The 26,911-nt window shown below is 41.0% G+C and overlaps 2 protein-coding genes across 3 annotated transcripts; one reads left to right on the top strand and one right to left on the bottom strand.

The window, feature by feature from the left end:
- Positions 1-1,130: 1,130 nt before the first annotated feature.
- Positions 1,131-15,268, bottom strand: uap1 (UDP-N-acetylglucosamine pyrophosphorylase 1). The gene is made up of 11 exons (XM_047375959.1): positions 15,134-15,268; positions 12,974-13,280; positions 10,375-10,579; positions 9,736-9,911; positions 9,460-9,632; positions 5,144-5,337; positions 4,908-5,048; positions 3,578-3,766; positions 3,326-3,367; positions 1,871-1,937; positions 1,131-1,793 (listed from the first exon to the last, which is right to left on the bottom strand). The coding sequence occupies exons 2-11, from the start codon at positions 13,254-13,256 to the stop codon at positions 1,701-1,703; spliced, it is 1,563 nt and encodes a 520-aa protein (XP_047231915.1). The 5' UTR covers positions 13,257-13,280; positions 15,134-15,268; the 3' UTR covers positions 1,131-1,700.
- Positions 15,269-16,461: 1,193 nt separating this feature from the next.
- Positions 16,462-25,476, top strand: ubxn6 (UBX domain protein 6). Of its 2 annotated transcripts, none has more exons than XM_047374894.1 (11): positions 16,462-16,667; positions 17,036-17,190; positions 18,130-18,188; positions 18,292-18,414; positions 18,560-18,657; positions 18,804-18,879; positions 18,994-19,078; positions 21,405-21,624; positions 21,736-21,866; positions 22,004-22,152; positions 22,859-25,476. In XM_047374894.1, exons 1-11 carry the CDS (start codon positions 16,585-16,587, stop codon positions 22,982-22,984), a joined length of 1,305 nt encoding a protein of 434 aa, XP_047230850.1. In that variant the 5' UTR covers positions 16,462-16,584; the 3' UTR covers positions 22,985-25,476. The 2 variants fall into 2 exon arrangements, with proteins under 2 accessions (XP_047230850.1, XP_047230848.1); XM_047374892.1 differs by having other exon boundaries at positions 17,033-17,190.
- The last annotated feature ends 1,435 nt before the right edge of the window (positions 25,477-26,911 follow it).

Raw genomic sequence — 26,911 nt, 5'->3', positions numbered from 1 at the left:
TCTATCAGCCTCCAGTTGTAAAAAAAACACCTTATTGATATGGTGATGCATCATAACAAATGTCCAAAAGTAAAAATGTATCAGCAAAAATCCTTCCAGCTGTATAATATTCAATACCAGAGAAGATAATCATCCAAAAAAAAACAAAAACATTTTTATCCACAAGCTGAATTAGAGTTCTTAAAAAGTATAAAAATCAAACTAACAGAGCTACTCCAACATACTGCCACTTTGTGTGGCGCAATTCTAGAATGTAATAAAAAGTCATGAGTAGCTAGTAGAAGCGGCGTTATTTGAATGAAGATATTTAGAAGTTAAAATGTTTTAAGGGACTTGTAAAGTGCGTTGAGACGTGTTGTGAATTTGGTCCCAATATAAATAAAATTCAAGATTTTGGCAGTATTAGAGAGTACAACAGCCCTGAGTGGTCAAGAAAAATCCCAGATAAAGTTAAGAACACACAGGCATGCCTAAGAATCAATTAGAAATTACGGTACCTAGGAATGACCTGCAAATGTGTTGATTAACTGGTATGTTTTAGATTCAGTTCTGCACCAACATTTTTAACAGCTCAAAACTTTTGCCATGAATTGTAGATGACTCAAAAACTGACTAAGAATGAAATATGAATCAGTTTTGAATTCAGGAACTTGTTACAATTCAACTAAGACTGCTGAAATTTGGCAGTTCTTGGTGATCCGTGTTATTCGTGGGCTTAATGACGGGAGGAGCTATAATGCAATGAACGAATTCTGCTACCGAGGAGCCAGTTGAGGTGGCTCGGGCATCTATACCGGATGCCTCCTGGACGCCTTCCTCGGGAGGTGTTCCAGGCACCTCCCACCAGGAGGAGGCCCAGGGGACGACTCAGGACACGCTGGAGGGACTATGTTTCTCGGCTGGCCTGGGAACACCTTGGGCTCCCCCAAAGGAGCTGGAGGAGGTGTCTGGGGAAAGGGACGTCTGGGCGTCTCTGCTGAGTCTGCTGCCCCCGCGACCCGGTCCCAGACAAAGCGGAAGACGACGAGTACGAGTACAAATTCTGCTGCCATGAAAACAATTGCATATATTCCAATATTGACCAATAATTCATTATAATCTTATAAAAGAGAAAATGACAAAACATTTACTTGGTTTCCACTTAGGAAATTTATTTAGTAAAAGATGATAGAAACCGCTGTATCAATCCTATCTGTATTGATTACATAACCAAAAGAAGCAGATATAAATACCCCCCACATCCTGATCCATGTACCCTGATAACATGTACTAATTACATCATCACAGTCTATTTTTTTATAAAAATTACAAGTTAAATAGATGGTAAACTCCATCTAAACAGCATCCTTCAGGACATATAAAAATAAGTCTCATAAGCAAAATAAATAGACGCACTTGCTGAATGCATAATCCAGTCAGTAATGATTTCATTTTAAATTTTCACCATGTGTTCAAGTGCTCTATGAAATAAAAACAAGGTTTGGCATCAGCATACAAACAAAGAAACTGTGCTAAACTGGGTACTTCTTTAGGCTCATTCACTTCAGACAGTACGTTTACAGTACGTTTCATTAACTTTTGAGGGAGACGTTTGTGATTGCACGGCAGTGACATCACAGTTTCTCTCCACAATCCCTGACTGGAAAACAAAAAGCGATGAGATGGTCTTAGGGTTGTTCTCCTGCATCTGTCCTGGTTGATTAAACTCCGTTCTTCACCAGTTCGTGGATTCCGCGCTCGTCGATCATCAGGGTCGCCTGAAACTCTCGTCCCTTCACCAACACCTCAAGACCCTTAAAAAGCAAAAATCATCATCAGGGGCGATGTCAGGACAACATCTGGAGTTTCTCTTAAATGCTCCAGGCCTTACCTCCCCCCCATAGGACACCAGCGGAGAGATCTCACATTTGATTGGTAGGTCTGTTCCATCCTTGAGGCTGCGCCGGGAAACAAGCAATTCAGAGAAGATGAGAAGGATAAAAAACAGAAATATAATGAGGGACTGTTTCAAGAAAGAAACAGTGGGACAGTAGCTTAGAGAAGCGGCAGTAAATCCTGAAAAACAGCTGGTCTTTTACTGAGGCTTGTGATTAGAGATCAAAGGCAGTTAATCAGACGATCCTCGCAACCAGTGATTAGTCCTCTGACCCATAACAGACATCCTCCAGAAGCAAACAGATGAATGACTGGTAATGTGTCCACCCAGTGCTTCTGCAAAACTGGGGGCACTTCACATTACCCTCACTCATCATGCCTGTATGGATAACTGTTCCAGACAACAATCACAGATCCCACATCTGGAGAGTCAGATGTTCAGCTGCAGGAGAAGGTGAATGACTAAAAGAGAAGTGCTGCCATCAGGAGCCTTAATCACATTCATCAGTCCATTAAATGTCAGAAAGACACATGCTTGTGTTCTGAGCAAGCAGGTGAAGTTTCAAGTCAAAACAAGCAGAAAACAGTTGAACCTGTAATGATCTTATATAGAAATCAGGAGGTTCAGAGTCTATTCGAAAGTTTGACAGAAACGACGAGTGGTTCCCATTACCCAGCATGCAACACGTGCGTACGTCCTGTACAAGGGTCTTAGTGTAGACCTTTAGAAGATAAACGATTTGTCATCAGATCAATTTGGCAGCATATAGGATGTTACTAAACTAAAGTAATTCTTCATAACCACTGATAGTCCCTCAAAAAAGTATTCATACCCCACAAACCTTTTCCACATTTTGTCCAAATACACCTTCATACTCCAGTGTATTTTAATGGGATTTTATAGTATAGACCAACATAATGTAGCACATGATGGAATGAAAATGAAACATGATTTTACAATTTTCTTTCCATAAACAAAAAAACATAATCAGAAAACAGTGTTTTTTTTTTGTAATACGTCAATAATTTGTACAACCGTCTGTCAGTGCAATTTCACCTGCAAGTGTTTTGGGGTATGACTCTACCGACTTTGCACATGTTGTCCCATCTAGACACACTGCATGGAGCGTGTCTGAGAACATCGGTTTTCAGGTATTAATACAAACTGGATTAGATTCAGGTCTGGACTTTGACTGGACCATTCTAACACACGAATGTACATTGATCTGAACCATTTCATTGTTTTGGTAATTTAATAAAATGTAAAAAAGGCCAATCGGTATAACTACATTTGCAAGGAACTATTATAAAAAGAGGAAAACAGCTCTTTTCTCAGTGGAAATGAAGGAACTCGATATCAAGAAACAGAAGTGTTAAAGTTTCTGAGCAAGAGGATGAAAGAAGCTCAAACCCCATCACCATGTCCTCAGTACAGCAGGGGAATAATTACTTTTTGTTGCCATCATCTGTGACACTGCCTGCTGCTCCGTCTCTGGAAACATTGTGCGGGACACACAGGTGCAACACCGAGCATGAGAGAAGGGGACGTGAGAGTGTGAAGCTAAAACAACATGATGTCTAAAGACACGAAACACATCAAGGCCAGTGCATAGTTACACAGCGTGAAACGAGTTGAGAACGTGGGACCAACCAGGAAGAACCCACTCTGGTGAGTGATGGTCAAAACTATGTGGGTCCTTACCTGGGAATGGCGGGCACACGTCTGCCATTCTCGTCGATGAAGTAGCCCCCGGCGTTGAGCACCCAGCGGTGATGGAGGGACATGAGGGCGTGTCTGGCGGTGGTGGGCGTGTCCTTCCCATCCTGGGTGTCCGCATTCTTCAGCGGGGAGAACTCGTCCTCTCGCAGGACCTCGTACACGACAAAAGTCCTGGAATCACACGTCTTCACATCAGTGGGCAAAGACAATGAGCAAACAGCAGGTACAGCTGGAAAAGACTGGGATGACTTTTATTTAACAGCTCCAAGCTCAAGGGATGAAAATCTAATGTCTAAAAAATCTCAACTACTGACTCTAGACCTTTTGTGTTTTTGTGTGAACGCCTAAAGACTGAAAAGTTTTGGTGAGGAGGATCAAAACAAAGTTTAGGTCAGTTTGATGCTGAATGTTTTGTTTGTTGTCAGACAAAGAACAAATGAGAATATGCACAAATAAGTGCTCCGGGCAGAGCTTGCAGCGCAGGAGATGTGCAGGAAAGGATGTTTTAGCTGCTCAAAATCCTCAATGATTTTCTTGACTGTATAGTCCAAAATCCCTTCGAGTTTGAGCTTTCATGAACATAATCTTGGAATAAACAACCAAATATCTGAGGTTTCTAAATAATTTCATGGTAGTATGAAGATATTTGGATCATAGGCTCAATGTACTAAAATACAAAGAACATCTGACATAGCAGCACATCGTACTGTAAGGATCTGAGAAGGACCATTATTCAAACATTTAAATGTGGCAGCAAAGAGAGTCGACCCATCTGGATTCTGCTAAAAGTGTCAGGCTGCCAGCCCGGACCCAATTCTGGTCCGCCTTCAGAGTGGCAACACAATCATTTCTCATCTGTTTTTATTTTTAAACACTGTGCATTTGTCTGCTATGCATTTCCATCAATCAATCGTTGCTGCAGTCCTGTAATTAAATGTAAATTTCGATTAGCAGTAGCTGATGTCATGTAACATCTGAAGAGGAGGAATGAGCAAACAGCTCGTAAAGCTTCATCCTCCTACAGGGAATTTGGCAGTCTTGGCCTTCTGGATCAGACTTTGGAGAAATGTCACAGCTAAAAGTTGAAGGATATGGTTGGGGGCTGGAAAAAAAGGAGTTGGTTGCTGCATGAAGGAACGGCTCAATAAATAAAATGCCGGCCAGGAGACTCATATGTGATACAGACAACTCTCAGCTAGAGCATACCTTAGTCACTGTCTGCATTACTTTAAAACCTTTTAGTCTCAAATTAGTATATTTTACTCTCAACTGCACACATTCAGTGGAAAAGGGAAACTGAACTGTTACTCACTTTGCAAACTGGAAGATGTCGAAGACAAACTTTTCCATTTTAATCCCATTTGGTTTCTCTGGCTTGACGAGCTGACCTTGAACATCCACGTATGGGATCTTCTTCTGGGCTACATGATGCTGCAGCTTTGGCTCATATTTCCTGATAATAAAAACACAGAATTAGAAATCCTGTTTTCTGATGTCATTCTCATTAAAGCGGTCTGGCGAAAAGAGGGAAGGCACAAGAAAGCTTACTGTACGACGTCTCGCAGGAAAGAGAAGCTGAAGAAGTGGTTGGCCACATTTCCTGCATTGAACATCAGGCGGCCGTCCGAGCTGCGCTTCTCAGCAGTTGCTAGGGTGATCTCGCTGTACTCCACCACCTGATAATGCCCGTCCACCTTACAGACTACACCCACTGCCTCAGTCGGATTGGTTTTCTCCACCACCTGAAAACAGCAACAGATAACTTTGTGCTAAAAACCCCTCAGATCACTGGGTGAGTTAACTTTAATGCTGCAGTTAACTCTTTTAAACATTAAATATGTCCACCTCATTTAAATTTCATATTACAAAGCCAGTATTAGTTCTTTTTCTAACATTTATTTGGATTAAATATAATAGACCAGCTAAACAGTACATGTCCAGCAGAAAACTAACACAGCACATTGCCCTGAAAACACCATTCCCATGTTGAAACATGGTGGTGGTAGTATCATGCTGTTGGGATGCTTTTCCTCAACAGGGACAGAAAAGCTGATGAGAGCTGTTCGATGGATGGATGGAGCTGAATACAGGTTAGACAGTGCAAAAAGACGGGGATGGAGTGGAGGTTCGCCTTCCAGCATGACATCAACCCCAAACATAGAGCCACAGCTACGCTGGAGTGGTTTGGATCAAAGCATCTACAGGTGTTAGAATGGCCAAGTCAAAGTACAGACCTGCATCCAACTGAGAATCTTTGGCAAGGCTCTCATGTTCAAATATGTTCGCCATCCAATCTGACTGAGCTTAAACCATTTCGCAAAGAAGAAAAGAAAAAACTTTCAGTCTCCACATGTGCAAAGCTGGTAGAGAGTCGCCAAAACACTTGTGCTTGTATCTGCTGTAAAAAGATGCCTATTTCTTCCGCTTCACAATTATGCATTACTTTGTGTTGTTCACCACATAAAATCCCAAAAGAATACACTGAAGTTTGTAATGTAACAAAATGTGAAAAACCTTAAATAGTATGAAAACTTTTTTAAAGCACTCTTATAAAGCATCCAGAAAATAAAAGATCTAAGGTTAAAACTAACAAACGGATGAAAAGCTCTGCCTGTTTGTGAAACTTGAATCAAATAATCCGTGTAGTTCACCTATTTCAGCATCCAAGCTGCATCTGCTCTAAATGAAAACAGAGCCCTCCTTCCCCTTAAGTTGGTTGCTAATGACAGAGTTGAGTCATGATGAGGGGGTTGCTGAATGGCGTGTGGGTGGGGTGGGGGTAGTGAAGCCACATAAAAAGTTAAAGGCTCTCAGTAATTTACGATGGGAGAGACTCTGGTTAGATCCGATCCTTCCATCTCTTCTGCACCACACTTCAAAATGTAACATGGATCAGTTGGATCTTTAGATCTTTAGATGCACTGTGTGACCCAAGCATCCCGATGATTGTGACTGTAAGGCAATAATCGTATCGGTCCAGAAAGGGTCTGCATGACACTTCAGCCAAACTCTGGACTCCTTACAAATGCAATGACGTGTGTAACTGGTGATTTGGAAAGAGTGGAAACAAAAACAGTCAGAAGACAAAGAACAAAGAAAATTATGTTGAAATTGACTTCTCATGTGGTTACCATGCTATATCATCGTTATTAACTATATTCATCGTTTGGCATTACCCAATCAGAGTATCTACTCCCTCTGTGCCACCAATGTTCATTTCTTCACATAGCAACAAGCCTTGGTTAAGTTTTCTGTCAATTGTTAGTTAGGTCCAAGGAAAATCTTAGTTGTTTCAGTTTATATATGGCTGCTCAACAACAAGTTACTTCCAGCACTTCTTTCCCCTTTACATCATTGATTGGTTTCATCTCTTTTCTTTTCCTTTCATATCAAGTCAGAAGCACCAGATACCGGTTCAAAGTTGCCTCTCTGCTTTTTTTTATTACATTTATATTTTCAGGTTTAAAGTGGTGAGTCAGAGTCAGTTATAGATCCTGATATCAAGAGGTTTGTCAAAAACCGAACACAAGGGGTAAATGCCATCCAGGGCCACACTCTGATCAGAAAGTCACACCAGGGGTAAAGGGAAGTGTTTATGTTTTTACTAATAAGTGAACTAATAAGAGTTAAAATGAGTTAATGAGTTAAAACTCAGAGTTTTAACTCAATCATATGGGTGGAAATGGCGTGGCCTATTAAACATACCAGTGATTTTTCTATTGAAAAGACTGATTTTGAGGAAAGCAAAAAAAAGCTGAAAGGTCAGAAAATAAAAGAGAGTCCACGTACGGCTAAAGGGTTACAAATGTATTCTTGTAGTGCTCAGCACCTCATCAGTTTTTAGTCAGCTTTACGTAACGGTACTCGACATTTAAATCCTACAACTCAAAGAAAAAACTAAGCTCCCTGTCAAAGAGCAAAGGGCACCGCTTGAAAGATTCATAAAAAGCGTTAAAATAAATTCATCTTTTAATGCAGTAGTATGATCTCACAAAGAGAAATTTAGTCAAATTCAACCTGGACACCAAGCACCTTAAGAAGGATGGTAAGGGAGGTAAAAAAAAAAAAAACGCAATTCAAAGCTTACTGTTAGAAGACTGCAGCTATTTGTGCTGTTGGGGTCACCAAGTCTCCATGACAACTATTAGAGACCATCCACATGTCAACCAGGTGGTATCTTTTTCTGTCCTACCATCACAAACGTAGAAAACTCAACTAGGACTTTAACAGAAACTGTGCATCTTGGACCAAGATTGAGCTTTTCAGCAGCAACAAACACTAGAGCGGGGGTGGGAGGGGTTGGGCTGAAACAAAGGATGAATTTGTGGAAAACCACTTCATGTCCACTGTTGAGTACAGTGAAGGGTCTGTGATGCTCTTCTTCCAATGACTCTGTTAAGCTGTTGGACTACATGCCATAATGCACTTTTTAGACTAAAATCTGATGGCCATTCGCCAGAAGCTGAGAAATCATTGAGTCTTTCAGCAGGATAATGATCAGAAACATATGGCCAAAGAGGACTACATGCTGCCCTATTGGCAAGAGAACTGGACAAATATATCGACAGCTGTGGTACCACCAATCGTCCCTTCTGTGATTTTAATGCAAACAATTATTTCTTTAACATGTTGGATTTTTCTAAATAGTGCACCATGAGTTCATGCCACCTCAATTAAAAAAAAGGAATTTATTTGAAATCTTTTTGCATGGCTTTATAAGGGGGTCCGTCTCTGTATTATTCTTTATGGTAATTGCATCATTAATGCTCCAAAAAAACCTCATGTGACCTCAATGATCGAAAGTAGCAAAAACTCCTAAAAAGCTGCAAGTAACTCAGAGGACAAAGAGGTCAGCAGCTCCACCCCATGGTGAGGTGCAGAAGGTGCAGCTGTGGAGTTAAGCTGTGACAGCCAGCCCGCCGCACCTTAACTTACACAGCATTCACAAGAAAGATGCAGGAGCATGTGGAAAAACTGGACGTACCGATCAGACTGCAGCAGCAGCCACAACTCGACTGCTGACATATTTTGCTCTCTTGTCACATCCGACACACGGGTTATTATTAGGTTAGCCAGCACTGTTTGATCATTTGTTATCCTTGACCTCATGTGTCTTTACACAATTACAGATACCTTCTTGTCTGATGACCATGAGATAAAGACGTTTTATGAGGGGAAGAAACCAGGTTTTCTGCTGCCTTAGCTGCAGTAAGTTTGCTTTTAATAACGCATGTAAACCAGTGAGGCTTCTTTCTAACAGAAAAACTGTAAATGAATATATAATAATAGGGAGCATGACCAGCCAGGTGGTGCAAGTCCACTGAACCTACAGATTTTATTTCCTGAACAAGTCTACAACATATATGCCGATTCTGACTGGAAAGTTTCTTTGTTGGAGGTGTACAGAAAAGCCCTTCTGTAGTCTTTTACTCAATGTTTTTATTGAAATATGAAGACTAGGAAAAAAAGCATAAACCACAAACAAGGTGGTCAAGGCAGTTCATTCTAGCTGAGGACTAAACTGGGTTTTGTCCCGTTGCAGATCTTATATGCATAAACTCAGCTCTATAACATACTCAAGTGAAACCCATAAAGTTTATAATGTTTATTTTTAAAACACGTTAAAGGTGGGAGTTCAGTCTCATAAATGCCTTTTAGAAATCATTTATACATGGCATTCCAAAGGCTTTCACACCCCTTGAACCTATTAACATTTTATCAGATAACAGAGAGATGGTTTTCAGAATTTGAAAATTAAAAAATAATCTTTTCAGCCCACTTTTCTCTGATGCCCCTAAATCCAAGAGAAATACATCCAAGCTTGTTGTAACAAAAGCATAAGCGAAGCAGGAGATACAACCAACCTTAGCTCCACAGTCCGCTTTCTTCTGCACACAAAACCCAACAAACGTGGGATCGGCCACTTTGACCAGGATGTTGTCGACACAGTACACGTGAATAAACTCGATTCCCCTCCGCTGCATGTCTTCCAGGATACCCTGGTTTCCAAGAGCTCTGTAAAGACCCCCGTTTCCATCTGAAACACAACCACACAATGTGTGTGAAGAAAATTTGAACAAGTAAATAAGACTCCTGTCATGGGAATTAATCTTGCAGTAACTAATCATCTTTGGACGTACCAGGGGCCATGGAGAGCTTCCCTTTGCTCTCCAGGATGATCTTGCCCGTGTAGTCCATCGCTGGCAGCATGCCCTGCTGGAAGAAGACAACATTGTTCTTGTCCAAACCAAAGTACCTATGCTGTGAGAAGAAGTCCTTGGTGGAATCCATTGTCCTGCCACTGGTCATGATGTACCTGAAGACGGACAAAAACAAGATAAAACTTAGTTAAATAGTTTACTCTTGCGGTTACATTAGAAAACTAGAGATGGAAGAGAGGAGGCATGCTTTATACATAAACTGAATTTGAAATCCACATTGTACATTATGAAATGCTGCAAAAATCCTCTCTTTTTACAAAAGTGAAAGAAATGTCAGATGTCAATGATTTAACAGCTATATAGCAATTGGACTTAACATAGCCTGCTTCACTAACCTCCTTCAATCACAATTTTCCCCATTTCAGACAGAAAACTACCCTTCCTTGATTGAGTTTCCTTCAGTGCTTACAGTGATCTGACCCAGTTATTCATTATGCAAACATAACTGGGACTTGTTTACAAAAAAAAGGACAGGTGATTGTTTGCTAGATTTTGGTCTGCCTGATTCTATTCAAATAATAAAAAATAAAAAACCAAGTTGTAGAGCCAGAGCCTCACCAGGGAATAGAGCCCTTAACTGTAGTCTGTTGCTCCGCCAGCTGCTGCAGCTTCAAAATGCGCTCTGCTTGGATCTGAAAGAGAGTTTTGTGGGATGGCAGCCCGACGTCGTACATGCCTTTGGGGTAAGAGACCCCGAGTCTGGTTCCCTGGCCCCCCGCCAACAGCAAGACAGCCACTTTACTTTGAGAGATGCAGTCCAAACCTTAAGGGGAACCAGAGCACAGCAGTTTGAGTCTTTGTATGAACAGAGCCTAGGTGTATGTCATATAGTACCAGTTTACATAAAGATAGAAAGCAATATCCCTTTCTCTTGTTACAACCACTTTATTAGGATTGTATGCAATAGATCAGGATAAAGTAGCTCATAATTGCTGACAGTGGAAAAAGTAATACATGGTTTTCTACATTTTTTTACAAATACAAATCTGAAAAGTTTGACATGCATTTGCATACAGCCCAAGTCTGCCAGTCTTTTGGGGCTTGTGTCTACTACATTTAGACATCTATAGACTGAAATGTTTGGCCATTCTTTGCAAAATAGCTCAAATACTGTCAGAGTGTGTGGAGTTCAGCTAGAAGTATTAAACTTCCAAGTCTCTCTAAAGATTCTCAACTGGATTGAAGTCTGGACTTTGACTGGGCCACCTAACACAATAATATGCAGCTCTGGCAATATGTTTTGGATTTTTGTTAAGGAGGAATTCAAACGTCTTTCTCAAGACTGCCTTGTATTTAGATCAATCCATCTTTGCTTTGCACCAGCTTCCTTGACCCTGCTCAGGCAAACGTTGCCAGATGATGCTGCCAGTGCCTTGTTTTAATGTAGACATGATTTATTCATGGTTATGTGCAGCGTCTTCCACATACAGCATTCTGCATGTAGGCCAGAATATTTCACTCTGATCTTTGAGCAGAACGCCTCCTTCCTCATGTGTCCTCTTTATGGTTTGTGGTAAACTGGAAACAACTTTTATAGTTTTCTTTCTTTTAACAGTTTTTTTTTTTTTTTGTAACAATAGGCCAGATTTGTGGGTTCTTTATATTGTCAGATGATGGAATGAACAGAGCTCTGGGAAATGTTTCAAGCTTTGAAACCTCTGCTTGAAACTTCTGCACAGCTTTATTTCGGACTCTGGTCTGCATCATGCAGTTCCTTCATTAATGTTCTCAAACAAACCTCTTTGGCCTTGACAGAACAGCTGGATTAATAGATTTCTTCAGATTTTTATCGGTAATCCTTTATAACTTTATTCCACTTCACAATTATGCACAACTCTGTGCTGGTTAATCGAACTAAATCTTGATAAAATACATTGAAGTCTGTGGTTTGTAACATGACAAAATTGCAAAGTACTTTATATATGATAATGATGGAAGCCTTGCTACCTCATAGTATATGATCTCTTCACACGTTCCTACCATCTAATCTGGACGCCTTTAGTGCAACTCAACGGTCTCTACGGGGAAATCTTAGATAAATAATGATAAACTTAACCAAACAATACAGATAAAAGTCATCCATTCAGTTTACTGTAAACCATCATTTGTTATATAAACTTTTAAGATGTGACACCATAGGCAGAATGTTAACATTGGACTCCTACATGGAAACTTTTTCCTAAAACTTTGAAAAGAATCTTTAAACTTAAATGGATAAATTAAAAAGGAAATAAATAAAAAAAACTTTATTTAGCTGGCGCACCAAGTTTATGTCAAGTTTACTACCAGATACGTGACATAATATGCAACCGTATTTCTAGCTGTGGGTGCCAAGAGACAAGTTTTATACCACGTACTGGGAGGGTCAGCTAGACTTTGACTGCTCTGCCAACAGACGTAAAGTCCTTCACAAACAAGCACACACACACACTCACACACACACCACACCCTGCACACACAAAGTGGTCACGACAAGCTGAGACGACTTCATGAATAAGGGTCAAGACAAACCCAACGACGTCAGTCCCAAATCAGAACCAGATGTCTTTCTGGCCAATCACCTCCCCTGTTACACTTAACCATGAAAAGTTGAAGAAATAAATCCAAATGATTCATCAGATGGTTGAATTTCCTCAGCAATGAAGGGATTGCGCAAAGACTGAAAAACAATGACACGCCACTTATACAGGTTTTGAAAAATCCCAAAGAAACAAGACTGGGACAAAGTTGTGAGTGTGTGAAAACTCACGGTGAGTAACTATCGTTTTCCTGCTGCTCAGGCAGGACTTTGACAAATAGATACCCTGAAATGGCTTCCTTGTGTGGATCTGTAAATGGGTTCTCTGAACTTTTTCCATGTCCAAAACCACCCAGGCTGCCATGTGATGCTTTAATTTCATTAATCTTCCCAGAGCAATACCAGTAATTCGGTTCCCTTTATCAGCAGGTAATGACCAGAAGGAATTAAGTTTCAGCCTCTTCTCTGGTTGTTTTCCAGAAAAAGCAGAATACACTCTTGGGTTTTGCTACTACATGATAAGAAAGCCAATATAATAAGAATAAAACTTTGTCCTGTTTACTTACTGTTCTGTTGGACTATAAAGACTAAAAGTTACACCTCAGAAAACAATGCCTTGAAGCTCCTGACTCGGCTCACCTTTTACCTCCCATTCTTTCAGACGCTCCCTGTCCCTCGTCACACTCCCGATTACCTCCCGGGGCACCGGCTCCATGCGACCGTCCATCTTCTCGTGCCTGGTGCTGCTGGACGTCTCCATGGCGTTCTTGAAGAATCCGTCGATCTCCTGGAAGTCTATCCCCTGAAGCTCCTGGATGAGGTCCCGTTGGTCTTCAGGGCTCAGCTCATTCCAGAACTGCAGGAGGTGAGACTGGCCTGCTTCAGCCAACTTCTGCGCGAGTCCGCTGGTGTTTGGGTCCATGATGGATAATGACTTGGATTAACTCTGCCAAACAACAAATAAACATTTAAGTTGTTATATTGAATTCCAATCAGGAAACATTTGGGCTAGATTGCATTTTAAGAGATTTAAATACATTTAGGACTAAACCTAACAATATTTATGGGTTAAATAACAATAGAAGTACATTTACAGTGTCTCACAAAAATGAGTACACACCTCACATATTTGTCTAAACAGCTGGGAACAAAAGACAGTACACCCCTAGGTAAAAATGTCAAAATTGTACCCAATTATCCATTTTCCCTCCCCAGTGTCATGTGACTTGTTAGTGTTACAAGTTCTCAGGTGTGAATGGGGAGCAAGTGGGCTACATCTATCGCTCTCATTCCCTCATACTGGTTACTTGCAGTTCAACATGACCATACAGCAGATTCCAGAACAGGCCTCGCCATGGTCGACCAAAGAAGCTGAGAGGACATGGTGAGCATCGTGTCTAGAGGTCATCTTTTGAAAACAGATGTATGAGTGCTGCCAACATTGCTGCAGAGGTTGAAGGGGTCGGGGGTCAGCCCGTCAATGGTCAGTCCATACGCCACAGACTGCATCAGATTGGTCTGCATGGCTGTCGTCCCAGAAGGAAGCCTCGTCTAAAGATGATGCACAAGAAAACCAGCAAGCAGTTTTCTGAAGACAAGCAGACTAAGGACATGGATTACTGGAACCATGTCCTGTGGTCGGATGAAACCAAGATAAACTTACTGGGTTCAGATGGTGTCCAGAGCGTGTTTGTGTGTCCTGCGCTAAAGAAACTGAGGATAAAGGTGCTGGACCGGCCAATCTTGTCTGCAGACGTAAACACTATTGAGCATCTGTGGGTCATCCACAAACGGAAGGTGGAGGAATGCAAAATCTCTAACATCCACCAGCTCCATACTGTCGTGTTGGAGGAGAGGAAGAGGATTCGAGTGGCAACCTGTGAAGCTCTAGTGAACTCCATGCAAAGAGAGTTAAGGCAGTGCTGGGAAATAATAGTGGTCACACAAAATATTGACACAATTAGGACATTTTCACCTCAGGGTGTACTTACTTTTGTTGTCAGCTGTTTTCATTAATGGCTATGTGTGTAGAGTTATTTTAAGAGGATAGCACATTTACACTATTATACGCCCTGTGCACTGACTACGTTACATTTTATCAAATATTATATCTTCAGTGTTGTCCCTTGAAAAGATATGACAAAATATTGACAAAGATGTCAGAGGTGTCCAAACTATTGTGAGATACTGTACACTAGGAGCAAATAAAGCCTGGTTGTTGCTGGGTAACTGGCAGAACTGGTTACAGGTCAACATTTAGCAAAATGAAATCATTAAATTATTGACTGTGTATGTCAGAGCCCACAACCGCAATAAGCAGCCTGTTGGACCAGAAAATCCTCCAATTACTGGAGAAGACCTATTCCCGGAACTGGAATATGATCCTTATGAGGATGATGTCGCACTGTCCTGGCAGATTTAGAGCATATAATGGTTAACTGATATAATAATACCAATCCATATGAGTTGATTCACTCATAAAACGTTTAACACGTTTTCTTGGAGTGGAGCTCTGCCTGAATGTCAGGTTGAGGCTTTACAAACACACAGCAAGGATGCCAGCACAGAAACTAAATACAAGCAGGACTGGCCTTATAAACCTCTATTATTCACATTAATTGTGCTCATTAATTAAACGTCATTCAATAACCTGCGTTGACCGCAGGTCGGATGTGCGAGTGTCAGGACACTGAAGCCGAGCACATATTAATATTAGCCGCTAACTCGTCGAGCGGAGACGTAAATAACAGTTCTGTATAAACACTACATGTAAGAAATAAATCAAAACAGAACCCTTACCTCTCTCAAAGACTCCCGTAGCTGTTATGAGCATTAACATCAGCGGCCGTGTGGTTCCTGTCTTACAGCGCTTGGCTGTGACACCTCCCACCGGCTTACGCCTCCTGCTACGTCACGTATAACGTGGCAGCAGCGCGCGGAATGCGGCTGTTAAAGTGCTCCTCGTAAATTTAACAACCGTGAGGAGAATATGGCGAAATGATGCGTTCAATGAAAAAAAACACACACAAAAAAAAAATCAGGTTTTTTGTTGTTGTTTGTTTTTAGAAACCAACGCCTGAAATTTGAACGTGAGTGAAAAAAAAAACAAAAAACAAAAACAAAACGAGGCTTCTGTTTGTTGACCGGGGTGGGGTGACTTCATATTTTAATGAGGTACAGTGCCGAGAAAAATTGTTCCCCTTTTTGCTTTTTTTTGTCGCATTTCAATGTTTTAAATCATCAAACTTCAATATAATAAAACAATAACCTGAGTAAATGCACAAGCAGTTTTAAAATCGTGGTTTCATTTATCAACAAAAAATAGTATCCAAACGAATCTGGCCCTGTGACCAAGTAATTCTTAAATCGATAAGAAGGATCACATATGTAATCATCATCTATTGTACAATAAACTGCAATAATTTTAATATTTCTTTATGTCGACTAATATCTCAAAAAGGTAAACAACTAAATTATTGAAATACAGAGCCATTCGAAAGTTTTCATACCACTTGTTTTGTTCACATTTTGTGACATTAAACCACAGAAGTCAATGTATTTTATTGGGAAATTCTGGAATTGATCAAACAAAGTAGTGCATTATTGTGAAGTCGTAGAAAAACGACATTTGGATTTTAATTTTTGTCTGAAATCGAGGAATTGAGTCCATTTCATTTAGGGGTGTCAAAGTGAAGAGAGTGAGTACAAATTCATGCCATTTATTTATATGTACAGAACTTAGAGAACCATGTATCCTTTTCTTGACCTTATACAATACTTTATGTTTGCCACATACGATTCTAGCAAGATACATTAAAGTTTGTGGTTATACCAAAACAAACTGCGAAAAATGGGGAAGGAAAACAATCTTATATTCAAATGACAGCGCAGCACAAGATAACTAATCTGGAAGAGGAACCAGATGAGAAAGTTTAAAAGATCAATCTAAAAAAATATATAGAAATATACTATTAAACGTTTTTATTTAAGCTTCGCTTGTAACTTTAATCTAAACCCTTGTGTTATAAAGTACTTCCACAGGCAGGTCTTGTTTTAGACGGACTGTCCCTTTATGAGGGAGTTCTGTGCCCAACCACATGGGGGCGACATCATTATTTTGTGAGGCGGAAGCAGTTTTGTTTTATGGATTTTGTTTTGGTCCTTCTCCACCTCCTAGCTAAGTGTAGCTTCGTGCTCTTCGGCTGCTTATATTTTATTTCTGATGTTTGTTTTACTGACAGCTACAGAAGATGAAGAAGTTATTTGAAGACATTAAAAAGGATATCAAATTTAAATCTGCAGGACCGGGGAAGAAGTTAACAGAAGATGCAAGGCAAATATAACGATTTAATGCCTTCTGCGGTGCTAACGATAGACAAACCATAAAAAAAAAATCCCAAAAATTGTTTTAGTCTTAGCTTTCACTTGATTATTTACTTTAATTGTTAGTTGTTAAATTATGTAACCCACACACGGTGGGAGGCGCCCAGCTAACTTTGACCAGCAGATAATCCGCCAACAAGCTTAAACCGCTAAATATGTCCTAATGCTAAACAAGCCGCCTAATAAAAAAAAAAAAAAAAAAACACACAATGCTGTAATCTGTCTTATTTAACACATGGCACTGCTGCTAAGGTATGCGTTATAACTCTTTTGAAGGTCTGATCTGAACTTATGACATGTTGTTGATCGCTTCAGCAGCAAACCTGCGGCGGCGCCGTGCAGCTCCAGCTCCAAGCAGAGTCGGTATGCTCCCAGCGAAGGAGCGCAGAGGGCAGGGGCCGCGGCCCTGGCGCGGGTCGAGCAGAAGCAGCGGCCCAAGGTGCACACCTCCCAGGATGCCATCAGGAATCAGGGTGAGGTACACAGAGTTCTGATGCTGGAGGGAATCACCTCAAACAGACTGATTTAAACCCAGTTTCTGATTAGTCCTCTGGCTATTGCTTTGCTATAGTGAGGCATTTAGTTAATTATAATACATTTTTTAAGTTATCTTAAATGGCCAGCCCTACATTAATCCTCTACTTATAATTTGAAGTTTTAATTCCAGTCAAACGCAGACTTTGTTATTCCTAAAAGAAAAACCAGACTGTTTCAGTTCTGATCTAAAGAAGTACCAAGATGGACCAAATAAAGGGCAGATAATCCATCAATTCTTTAAAGTATTTTCTAGGTCTCGATTAGTATGGAAAAAGTAACTTTCCATCCTTCAGTCCCTCTAACCATCCATTGGTCTATCTGTGTCCAAGCACCCATCCCTCCGTTCTTCCATCTGCCCATCCGTTCATTCATCCAATCATCTCTTTAATCTTTATTTGTCCATCTGTCCATATTTCCATCCAGCCATTTGTCCGTCCAGCCATCCACCCCACTTCCAGTCAGATTTTTGTTTTTTTGCAGGATCCATATTTAAAAGTAAAGTTTTTTATTAATACTCGTTAAGAACTGTGTGAATTTTGACATGGAAAAATGTGGAGGAACCCCGATTCACAAAATATTCTAGAAATCCTTGTTTAGTCCTTGTAAAAACTCTACAAAATATGTAAATAGAAGCACATTATGAAAAGAGCTACACCAACAGGCTGCTACTGGTAGCAGTCTAGAGTCTGAAAAGAACCTGTGGCATCCATACATCAGTTAGTAGTGATAGTATCCTTAAGCCATAGAGTTTACTCAACTGTACATAGCTAGTTTAAGCAAGCACTAAACACCAGGACCGTTTTATTAAATCTTGCAAGAATTTGGTTAAAGAATACCAGTTTGCTTTGCTTTACTGATACTAATTTGCTTTACAGTTAAAAGAGAACTGGAGGCCGAGGCCCTAGCTGAGAAGGACAATGCAGTCACAGCTGAGGTACGTCCAGGCTGCAACATTTGCATCTTGATTTTAACATTTTATCTGATAAACCAAACATTTAATAGCTGTAGTTAATGACAATCAATGAATTTTGTTCCAGGGATCCAAAGTGAAAGATCCCGCCTGTCTTTCTGTGTCAGGTGTCTACTTCACCTGCCCTCTCACCGGCGCCACGTTAACGAAGAGTCAGAGAGAAGTACACATTAAGGAGGCTATTCTGATGGTACGTCTGAGGGTATTTTAGCCTTATTCTTTGAAACCACAATATGTCTGAAGTTCTTATCAACATCATATTGGGATTTAGAATGAGGTTAAACATAATCCTCCTGGTTGTGTTGGTTAAACATTGACTGTGTTTTTATCGTCAGCGCTTTGAGGAGGATGATATTGAGGCTTCTGTTATGATGGTCCACACATTTAACAAAGACAAAGAGAAAGTGAAGGCAGCTGTGGACATCATCAGCAAGTACGACCTGTTTTTATTATATTATATTATTATGCTTTTAGGGATGCAACGATATGAAAATCTGAATGATCGGCCCATACCGATGTTAATGCGGATATATCGTGCATCCCTAATAATGTTCTTTAGCCAGTTTCTTGTTTTTACAGGTATGTTGAAAATATTTGCAAGAACCCCTCAGAGGAGAAATACAGAAAAATAAAAGTCAGCAACAAGGTGTTCCAGGTGAGTTGAAAGATATCTTCCAAAACTATTTTTAGCTCTGAAAGAATAATTTATGAAAAAAAAGGATTAAAGGGGTATTTTCCACCTTAAAAATCACTCCTCAATTTGTTACAGGAGAAAATACGTCCTGTGGAGGGCTGTTGGGAGTTTCTGCAGGCTTTGGGCTTCATAAGTGTTATGCTGCCTGTGGAGGGCCAAGGTAAATGAATCCTACTGTTTTTTTTTAGAAAATATTTTTATTAATTATTTAGTTTTCCACATAATAAAGAAAAAAACACACACATTCACCTCCCAACCAAACACAACCGTAGGAGGACATAACACAACAGGTGGTACACTGCCTTGCGAAAGTATTCGGCCCCCTTGAACTGGTCAACCTTTTGCCACATTTCAGGCTTCAAACATAAAGATATAAAATTCAAATTTTTTGTGAAGAATCAACAACAAGTGGGACACAATCGTGAAGTGGAATTAAATTTATTGGATGTGTCAAACTTTTTTAACAAATAAAAAACTGAAACGTGCGGCGTGCAATATTATTTGGCCCCTTTACTTTCAGTGCAGCAAACTCACTCCAGAAGTTCAGTGAGGATCTCTGAATGATCCAATGTTGTCCCAAATGACTGATGATGATAAATAGAATCCACCTGTGTGTAATCAAGTCTCCGTATAAATGCACCTCCTCTGTGATAGTCTCAGGGTTCTGTTCAAAGAGCAGAGAGCATCATGAAGACCAAGGAACACACCAGGCAGGTCCGAGATACTGTTGTGGAGAAGTTTAAAGCCAGATTTGGATACAAAAAGATTTCCCAAGCTTTAAACATCCCAAGGAGCACTGTGCAAGCAATCATATTGAAATGGAAGGAGTATCAGACCACTGCAAATCTACTAAGACCCGGCCGTCCCTCTAAACTTTCATCTGGAACAAGGAGAAGACTGATCAGAGATGCAGCCAAGAGGCCCATGATCACTCTGGATGAACTGCAGAGATCTACAGCTGAGGTGGGAGAGTCTGTCCATAGGACAACAATCAGTCGTACACTGCACAAATCTGGCCTTTATGGAAGAGTGGCAAGAAGAAAGCCATTTCTCAAAGATATCCATAAAAAGTCTCGTTTAAAGTTTGCCACAAGCCACCTGGAAGACACACCAAACATGTGGAAGAAGGTGCTCTGGTCAGATGAAACCAAAATCAAACTGTTTGGCCACAATCAAAACGATATGTTTGGCGTAAAAACAACACAGCTCATCACCCTGAACACACCATCCCCACTGTCAAACATGGTGGTGGCAGCATCATGGTTTGGGCCTGCTTTTCGTCAGCAGGGACAGGGAAGATGGTCAAAATTGATGGGAAGATGGATGGGGCCAAATACAGGACCATTCTGGAAGAAAACCTGTTGGAGTCTGCAAGAGACCTGAGACTGGGATGGAGATTTATCTTCCAACAAGACAATGATCCAAAACATAAAGCCAAATCTACAATGGAATGGTTCACAAATAAACATATCCAGGTGTTGGAATGGCCTAGTCAAAGTCCAGACCTGAATCCAATTGAGAATCTGTGGAAAGAGCTGAAGACTGCTGTTCATGAACGCTCTCCATCCAACCTCAAAAGTGTTTACAAATAAAATTAAAAAGGGCGGCGTGTGGAGTGAACAAACAGCATCAAGACCAAGGAACATAGCAGACAGGTCAGGGAGGAAGTTGTGTGTAATGTTTAAGCAGGTTTAGATTATAAAACATTTCCCTAAGCTTCCCTAAACGTCTCACAGAGCTCTGTTCAATCCATCATCTAAAAATAGAAAGTAGAAAAAGAAATGCCAGCCTACTAGTCGACATGCCATCTAAACTGGCTTGACAAGTGAGGAGAGCACTAGTCAGAGAAGCAGTCAAGACGTACGTGGTAACTCAGGAGGAGCTGTACAAGCTCATGACTACACTTAGTTGTGCACTGCAGAGATCTGACCCTAATGCAAGAGCGATGAGGAGGAAGCCATTTTGTAAAGAAAGCCTTACGGAGTCTCGTTTGCCACAAGCCATGTTAGTGGAAGAAGGTTCTTTGGTCAGAAGAAACAAAAATAGACATTTGTTTTTACATTTACACCCGGAACCCGACATTCCCAGGATGAAGCGTGGCGGCAGCATCAGGCTACGGGCTTGCTTTCCTTCAACAGGGACAGAGAAGCTGGTCAGAGTTAAAGGAAGGATGGATGGAGCTTCATAAAGGGCTGTAAAATACCTGAGATTGGGGTGGAATTTCACCTTCCAACAGGACAGTGACCTTAAACATACAACAAGAGCTACAGTAAAATGGTTTAGATCAAATCACATTCATGTGTTAGAGTGGCCCTGTCAGTTCAGACCTTAATCCAATTAAGAATCCATGGCGGTGTTAAAAATTGGTGTTCAGACGCTCTCCATCCAACCTGCTTAGTCTCAGTTATTTTGTAATAAGACTTACATAATAGGAATAATTCTGTATTTACATTTTGTAACTTGTGTCAACCTTTAATGGAGATCAGAGGAGGAAGAGGAGTTCCTGGTGTTGCCGGAGCAAAGTGCCGATGTCATGGAGCTGATGAAGGAGCGGAGAGATCGTCTCCAGAGAGGAGAGCCAGTCAGAGCTCAGCTGGACCGGCAGCCTCAAGCTTTCAGACCGTCTCCTAACGCTCAGCGCTTCGAGCTGCCGCCTGAGTTCTACAACCTGACAGCAGAAGAGCTGAAGAAGGAGCAACAGCAGAGGTACAGGAGGCTTGGACTCTTCTCCTGACATGCTGAAAGCACCTACAGGGTAACCCAAATGCTTTCTAACCTCTGCCTGGTGATCGTCTAGAGTGTTTGTTTGTTTCACAGAACTGAGTTGGTGGAGAAGAACGCTATGCTTCGCACAAAAGCCATGAGGGAGAAGGAGGAACAGAGGGAGAGAAGGAAATACAACTACACCCTGGTTAGACTTAGACTGCCTGACGGTAACTTGCTCCAAGGTAAGCACCCATGTCTCTTCTCTTTCCTCATCTGTAAGCTTTAATCCCAGTGAAAAGTATGTCGAGCTCAGTTTTAGCGGCTTCACTGACAGGAATGGTTGTAACCCAGCAATGAATGGTATGTGACCTCTTTGCAGCCACATTCTATGCCTGGGACCGTCTGCCTGCGCTCTTTGAATTCATCCGCGAGTCCCTTGTGGACGGCTGGCAGCCCTTTGAAATCATCGCCCCTGGAGGTCAAAAGATACATGAGTCTGAGGAAGTTACTCTAGTGGAATGTAACCTGGTGAGTTGAACGATTTGGGAAAAAGGCAACAGCAAGAATACTTAATAACTGGTAAAATAAATCAACCGCTTGATTGTGTTGGAATCAGTTTGACCTGTTTTCAGTTTGCTTATATTATTTATTTTTAAAGAGACTGACCTGCCCTCAGCTCATTTTAGGGGGAAAACATGTTCAGAAACAAACTAATTACACACTGTGCCACTTGACTGGATTTAAATCACACTCGTGTTTATTTGACCCAAGAGAACGAAATGTGCTGAATTTAAACCTGTGGAAGACAGGACCTCTGTAGTGAAGTGCAGAGGTAAAACCATGGACCCTGCTCCATTCACTTCACAATTATGCTCTGTTTAGTGTCAGTTGGTCACATAAAATCCTAATCAATCTCACTGACGTGTTTTTGTAACCTTATTTAATGTGAAGTAAAGGGGTGGTCTTCTGGCCATACCTCTCTGTATGATTTGGATTCTTTCTCTGTTCCAACACACCTTAATAAAAGGAACAGATCAATTCATCAAGTTCTGCAGAAGCTTGTTTAATTTAGCTGGATTGACACTGATGGGAGATCTAGAACCTGCAGAGCAGCATGCCCTAATGCAGGGAACACTGCTCTGTATCGCATTGCTTGGTCTTGTTTAATCAATTGTTAAAAATTACTACATGTATGTAATAACTGTGTTCATGCCCTTACGTCTTGTTGTTCTAGGTCCCTGCTGCCCTGCTCACATTTGCCTGGGATGCAGCTGTGCAGGCTGACATTGCAGCTGCAGGTGGAAAGAGCCCCACTCTCCTCAAACCAGAGCTGCTGGAGAACATTCAAACCCTGAGCTGAGCAAAGACGTCGCACTTTGTCCTCAAACTGTCCCCTACTACCTCCCCATGTCCCTCACTCAATCGCTGCAGAGCTAAAATCGCCTCTTGTGTTGTGATGTATTTATTTTTACAACTTCTACTTAAAGTTAAAAATAGTAGCAGGAGGCAACTTCACCTTAAGGGATTTGTTTTTGTTGAGCGTAACCTTCTCTCCATGTGGGGTCACCCTCCAACGTGTCTCTGAAGCACTTTGTATTAAAGGACACTACTAAGATGTAAGGGACGTGTTGGCTTTCTGACATGTCCTGGATGTAGCAGTCCATCAGATAGAGGACATGTTTTATGTGTCATCACCTCCTGCCCTTTCTTACCTCCAGTGTCTCAGCTGATTACTGAAGTTGCGTCGTTCAGTGCAACAGTGTAATGGACGTCTTGATGTGATCATTTTCTTTTCAGTGTTCAAGGTGAGCTTAGTGTTGGCTGTTAGCGGATGATCGTCTGCTCTTCGCGTGACTCGAGTGCGGCTCCCTTACTGTAAACAAGCTTCTGTTGCCTGTAGGTTCTCTGCTGGGCCGCGAGACCCGCCGCACTTTCTGGTGTTGTACAGCAGACTCGGCAGCGTCAATGGGAGCACGAGACCATTGATCAGTCAGAAACTAAATATTATTTTTGTTTAATAACCGGATAAACGCTGAGAGTTTAATAGCAGTACTTATATCATGATGCTTGCTGGTACATATTGATCAGAGTATCATTGAAAAGTTGATTTATTTCTGTCATTTAGATCGGTTGGATTCATTAAAGCTTACATTCAGTTTCACTTAATAGTAAAATATTACAGCAGAACCCATTACAATCATTTTAATACAGAAATGTCTGCCTAGTGAAAGCTGCATCCATATCTGGTGCAGTAAATGTACTCATTACTTGGTCTGGGCTCCTTGAGCATGAATTACAGCATCAGCTTGTGGTTCTGCTGAAGTGTTCAGGAAGCCCGGGTTGCTTTAATTAAGGCCATCAGCTTGTCTGTTGGCTCTGGTCTCTCTCGTCTTCATTATGGGTACTTTTGGCAGAGTGGGAATGTGTCAAATCCTGCTAACAGATGAAATCAGCATCTGAATAAAGGTTTGTTAGCAGACGGAAGCATGAAATACTCCAAAATGTCCTGGAAGACGGCTGCGCTTACTTTGGACTTGATAAACCACAGTGGACAAACACCAGACGTCATGGGTCCTCTAATCATCACTGACTGTGGAAACTTCCACTAAAGCATCTTGAATTCTGTCTCTCCACTCTCCAAACAAAAACGTATTCTCATCTGAGAAGACGAGCCTCAGTCCTTTAGTTTTTTCTAAGTCTAGACAAACCACTTCTGAGGTTGTCTCTGGTTCCAGATTGGCTAAAGAAATGCAACGGTTGCAGTCCATGAAACAGACAACTCTTGAAGCGCCAAATCCAGCTGCGGTCCACTTCCTGTGAATCTCACCAGACAAATCATTTCTGTATTAAAACTCTGAGATTTTCTCAGAAACCGCATTGCAAGCCATAATCAACCTTAGAAAGAAACGGCTGAAATATATCGGTGTGTGCCGGATCTACAGGAGTACCAGTTTGACTTTCTGAATTATAAATGGACTTTTTGATGGTCTTCTAATTGATTGAGAAACACCTGTACTTCAGCAGTTCAAAGCACTTTGAAGGATTATTGTTTTGAATAATTCTCTAAATCTAAACCTTAAACAGTGGATTATTGCCAATAAAGTGATAACTTCGGCATTACATTAGTTATGGGAACACAGACCAAGCAGAGCTGCAGCAGTCCTTATAAATATGTTTGGTAAAATGTCCATTTTTTTTTTACCACCTCACCTCAGTCAGTCAGGTGTTGCTTTTATTTTCCGTTAAGCTCGAGTTCATTGTGAGGAGAAACAGAACAAATCGGCATCTTTTCTTACTTGGAGATATTTCTCTATAAACAAGCAAAGCCATTGCTATTAAAATAGCTAAATAATAGCTTCTATAATTGCATGAAAGTCACATGTGATTCTTACATTTCATATCTCTACAGACTTTAACCTTCCACCTCGTGATTCGCAGGTTTATGTTTTATTCTGGTGGTTTTTTTCTCGGAATATGAATCGATACCATGTATATGGATACAAATGAATTGTTTTGCTAATGTTTGGTGTAGATAATTTCCTACCTCTCATCGTTACCAATGGTTTCAACATCTTTATTCTATGTAATATCTGATGCAGCTGCCAATTAAGAGGAAGTTTCTGTCAAAATCCCAACATTGTTTTTGTTCTGCACTCTTCCAGTTTTAACTTGATTACCAGTCACATATGGGTTTAACTGTTTGATTAGCATTGTAACCTTTAATGCATTATTGAGCAGCTGTGATTTATACATCATGTTTTGAGATGTGCTCTGTTGCTTTTGAACCTGCCTGCTCTAAAGAGGTCTCTCTACCCAACTGCGTATTTTCTTTAATAAAACGAAAAGATCTGACGAGTCTGTGAGTTGTCATTTCTTTAGAAGAGGCCTCGAGTCTTTAAAATATTTTTGCAAATCAGCCAACGATAATTAGGTTGTATTAAATCAGGCGAGGAGGGATGGCAGGATGGGGCGGAACGTATTGGTGCTCTATCTGCAACTGTCCAGATTATTGTGTTATATGAACCAGAGACAACATTAGAAGTATCATACCTGGGATCAGTGGCCCAAAGTCTTTTCAGATTGGATTTAATTTGGAAACCAATTCCAGAGTCTGGAGAGGTGCTGAATTCAGGTTGGTTGAGGTCCAGAATATATATTGATATTTATAAAAGAAACTATTAGAAACTGCTTTAGGATTATTTCAGGTGTTACAGAAACGAAAAGGAAAAAATTAGAAGCATGAAAGAGAGAAAGGGTGGGAAAAAAGAAGAGTAGAATTGAGGAGAGAAAGAAGGATGAAGAGATTACAAGATAACACCCTGCTTGCTTCTACACCTGCAGAAATATAACAGCTTTTTTACCAAAATCTGCACAGTACTTATGAATGCAAAATGGATTTATTGGTAAATGTGCCTCAATATAGAACATTTGTGTATCTGTTGACACCTGAATCAAATACCTGTGAGTGCGTTTGTGTATACAAGGTTTCTCCATAAAAATATGCAATAGTGAGTGTGAAGAGCCACAGACCTTCCCCCCCCCGGACCTGGGACAGATATGGAGGACATCCGAACCACTGACATCCAAAGGCCCCCCGGAGCACAGGAACCCCAGGAGAACCGTCGCCGGGACTACTGCAACCCCTCCAGAGAAGAACGACCCAGCAGCCACAGCGCAGAAGCCCCAGGGAACTGCAGCGACGATGCCACAGGCCCCACCGGCAGCCGTCTACGCCCGAACAGATCCAGCCATGGACCCAGAGACCCAAGATCCCGGGACACACCACCCCCCAAGCTGAGGCCCAACAGGGCCCAGGCCCCGGCAAACAGCCAGCGGGAGTGAGGCAGTATACACCAAAGCACCCAGCCCTGGAGACCTTGTTTGTTTGTTTTACTTTCAAAATCTTTTCTGCATTCAGTTTTTTTAACAGTGTAATTCTCTAATCTTAAACCTTTCAATAATCATGTTTACTGAGCAAGTTTAACTCCCTGAAAAAAAAATCATGCAATTAATTTCATTTTTGACCAAAACTCTAAATCTAATAGTTAGTTATCCATCATTTTTTTTTGATAAACAGTATGATTAGCCCAGCCCAGCAGGTAGCTGCTGACAGTTTGGGGCAGATCAGCCCTGCCTGAGCAGGTCATCCCTGTATGGGTCACACCAACATAGCCACGCTTGGCTTATTTTTCTCTGTGACGATATAAAGTGATGCCGAGATGTTAGAAAACTAATTTCTTAGATCAAATGCATAATCTGAAAATTTCGACGATATTCCACAGATTCC

Source organism: Girardinichthys multiradiatus, chromosome 9 (assembly GCF_021462225.1).
Source record: "Girardinichthys multiradiatus isolate DD_20200921_A chromosome 9, DD_fGirMul_XY1, whole genome shotgun sequence".
Taxonomy (NCBI): domain Eukaryota; kingdom Metazoa; phylum Chordata; class Actinopteri; order Cyprinodontiformes; family Goodeidae; genus Girardinichthys; species Girardinichthys multiradiatus.
The sequence above is the reverse complement of the archived record's forward strand: the minus strand, read 5'-3'. Positions and strand labels throughout refer to the sequence as shown.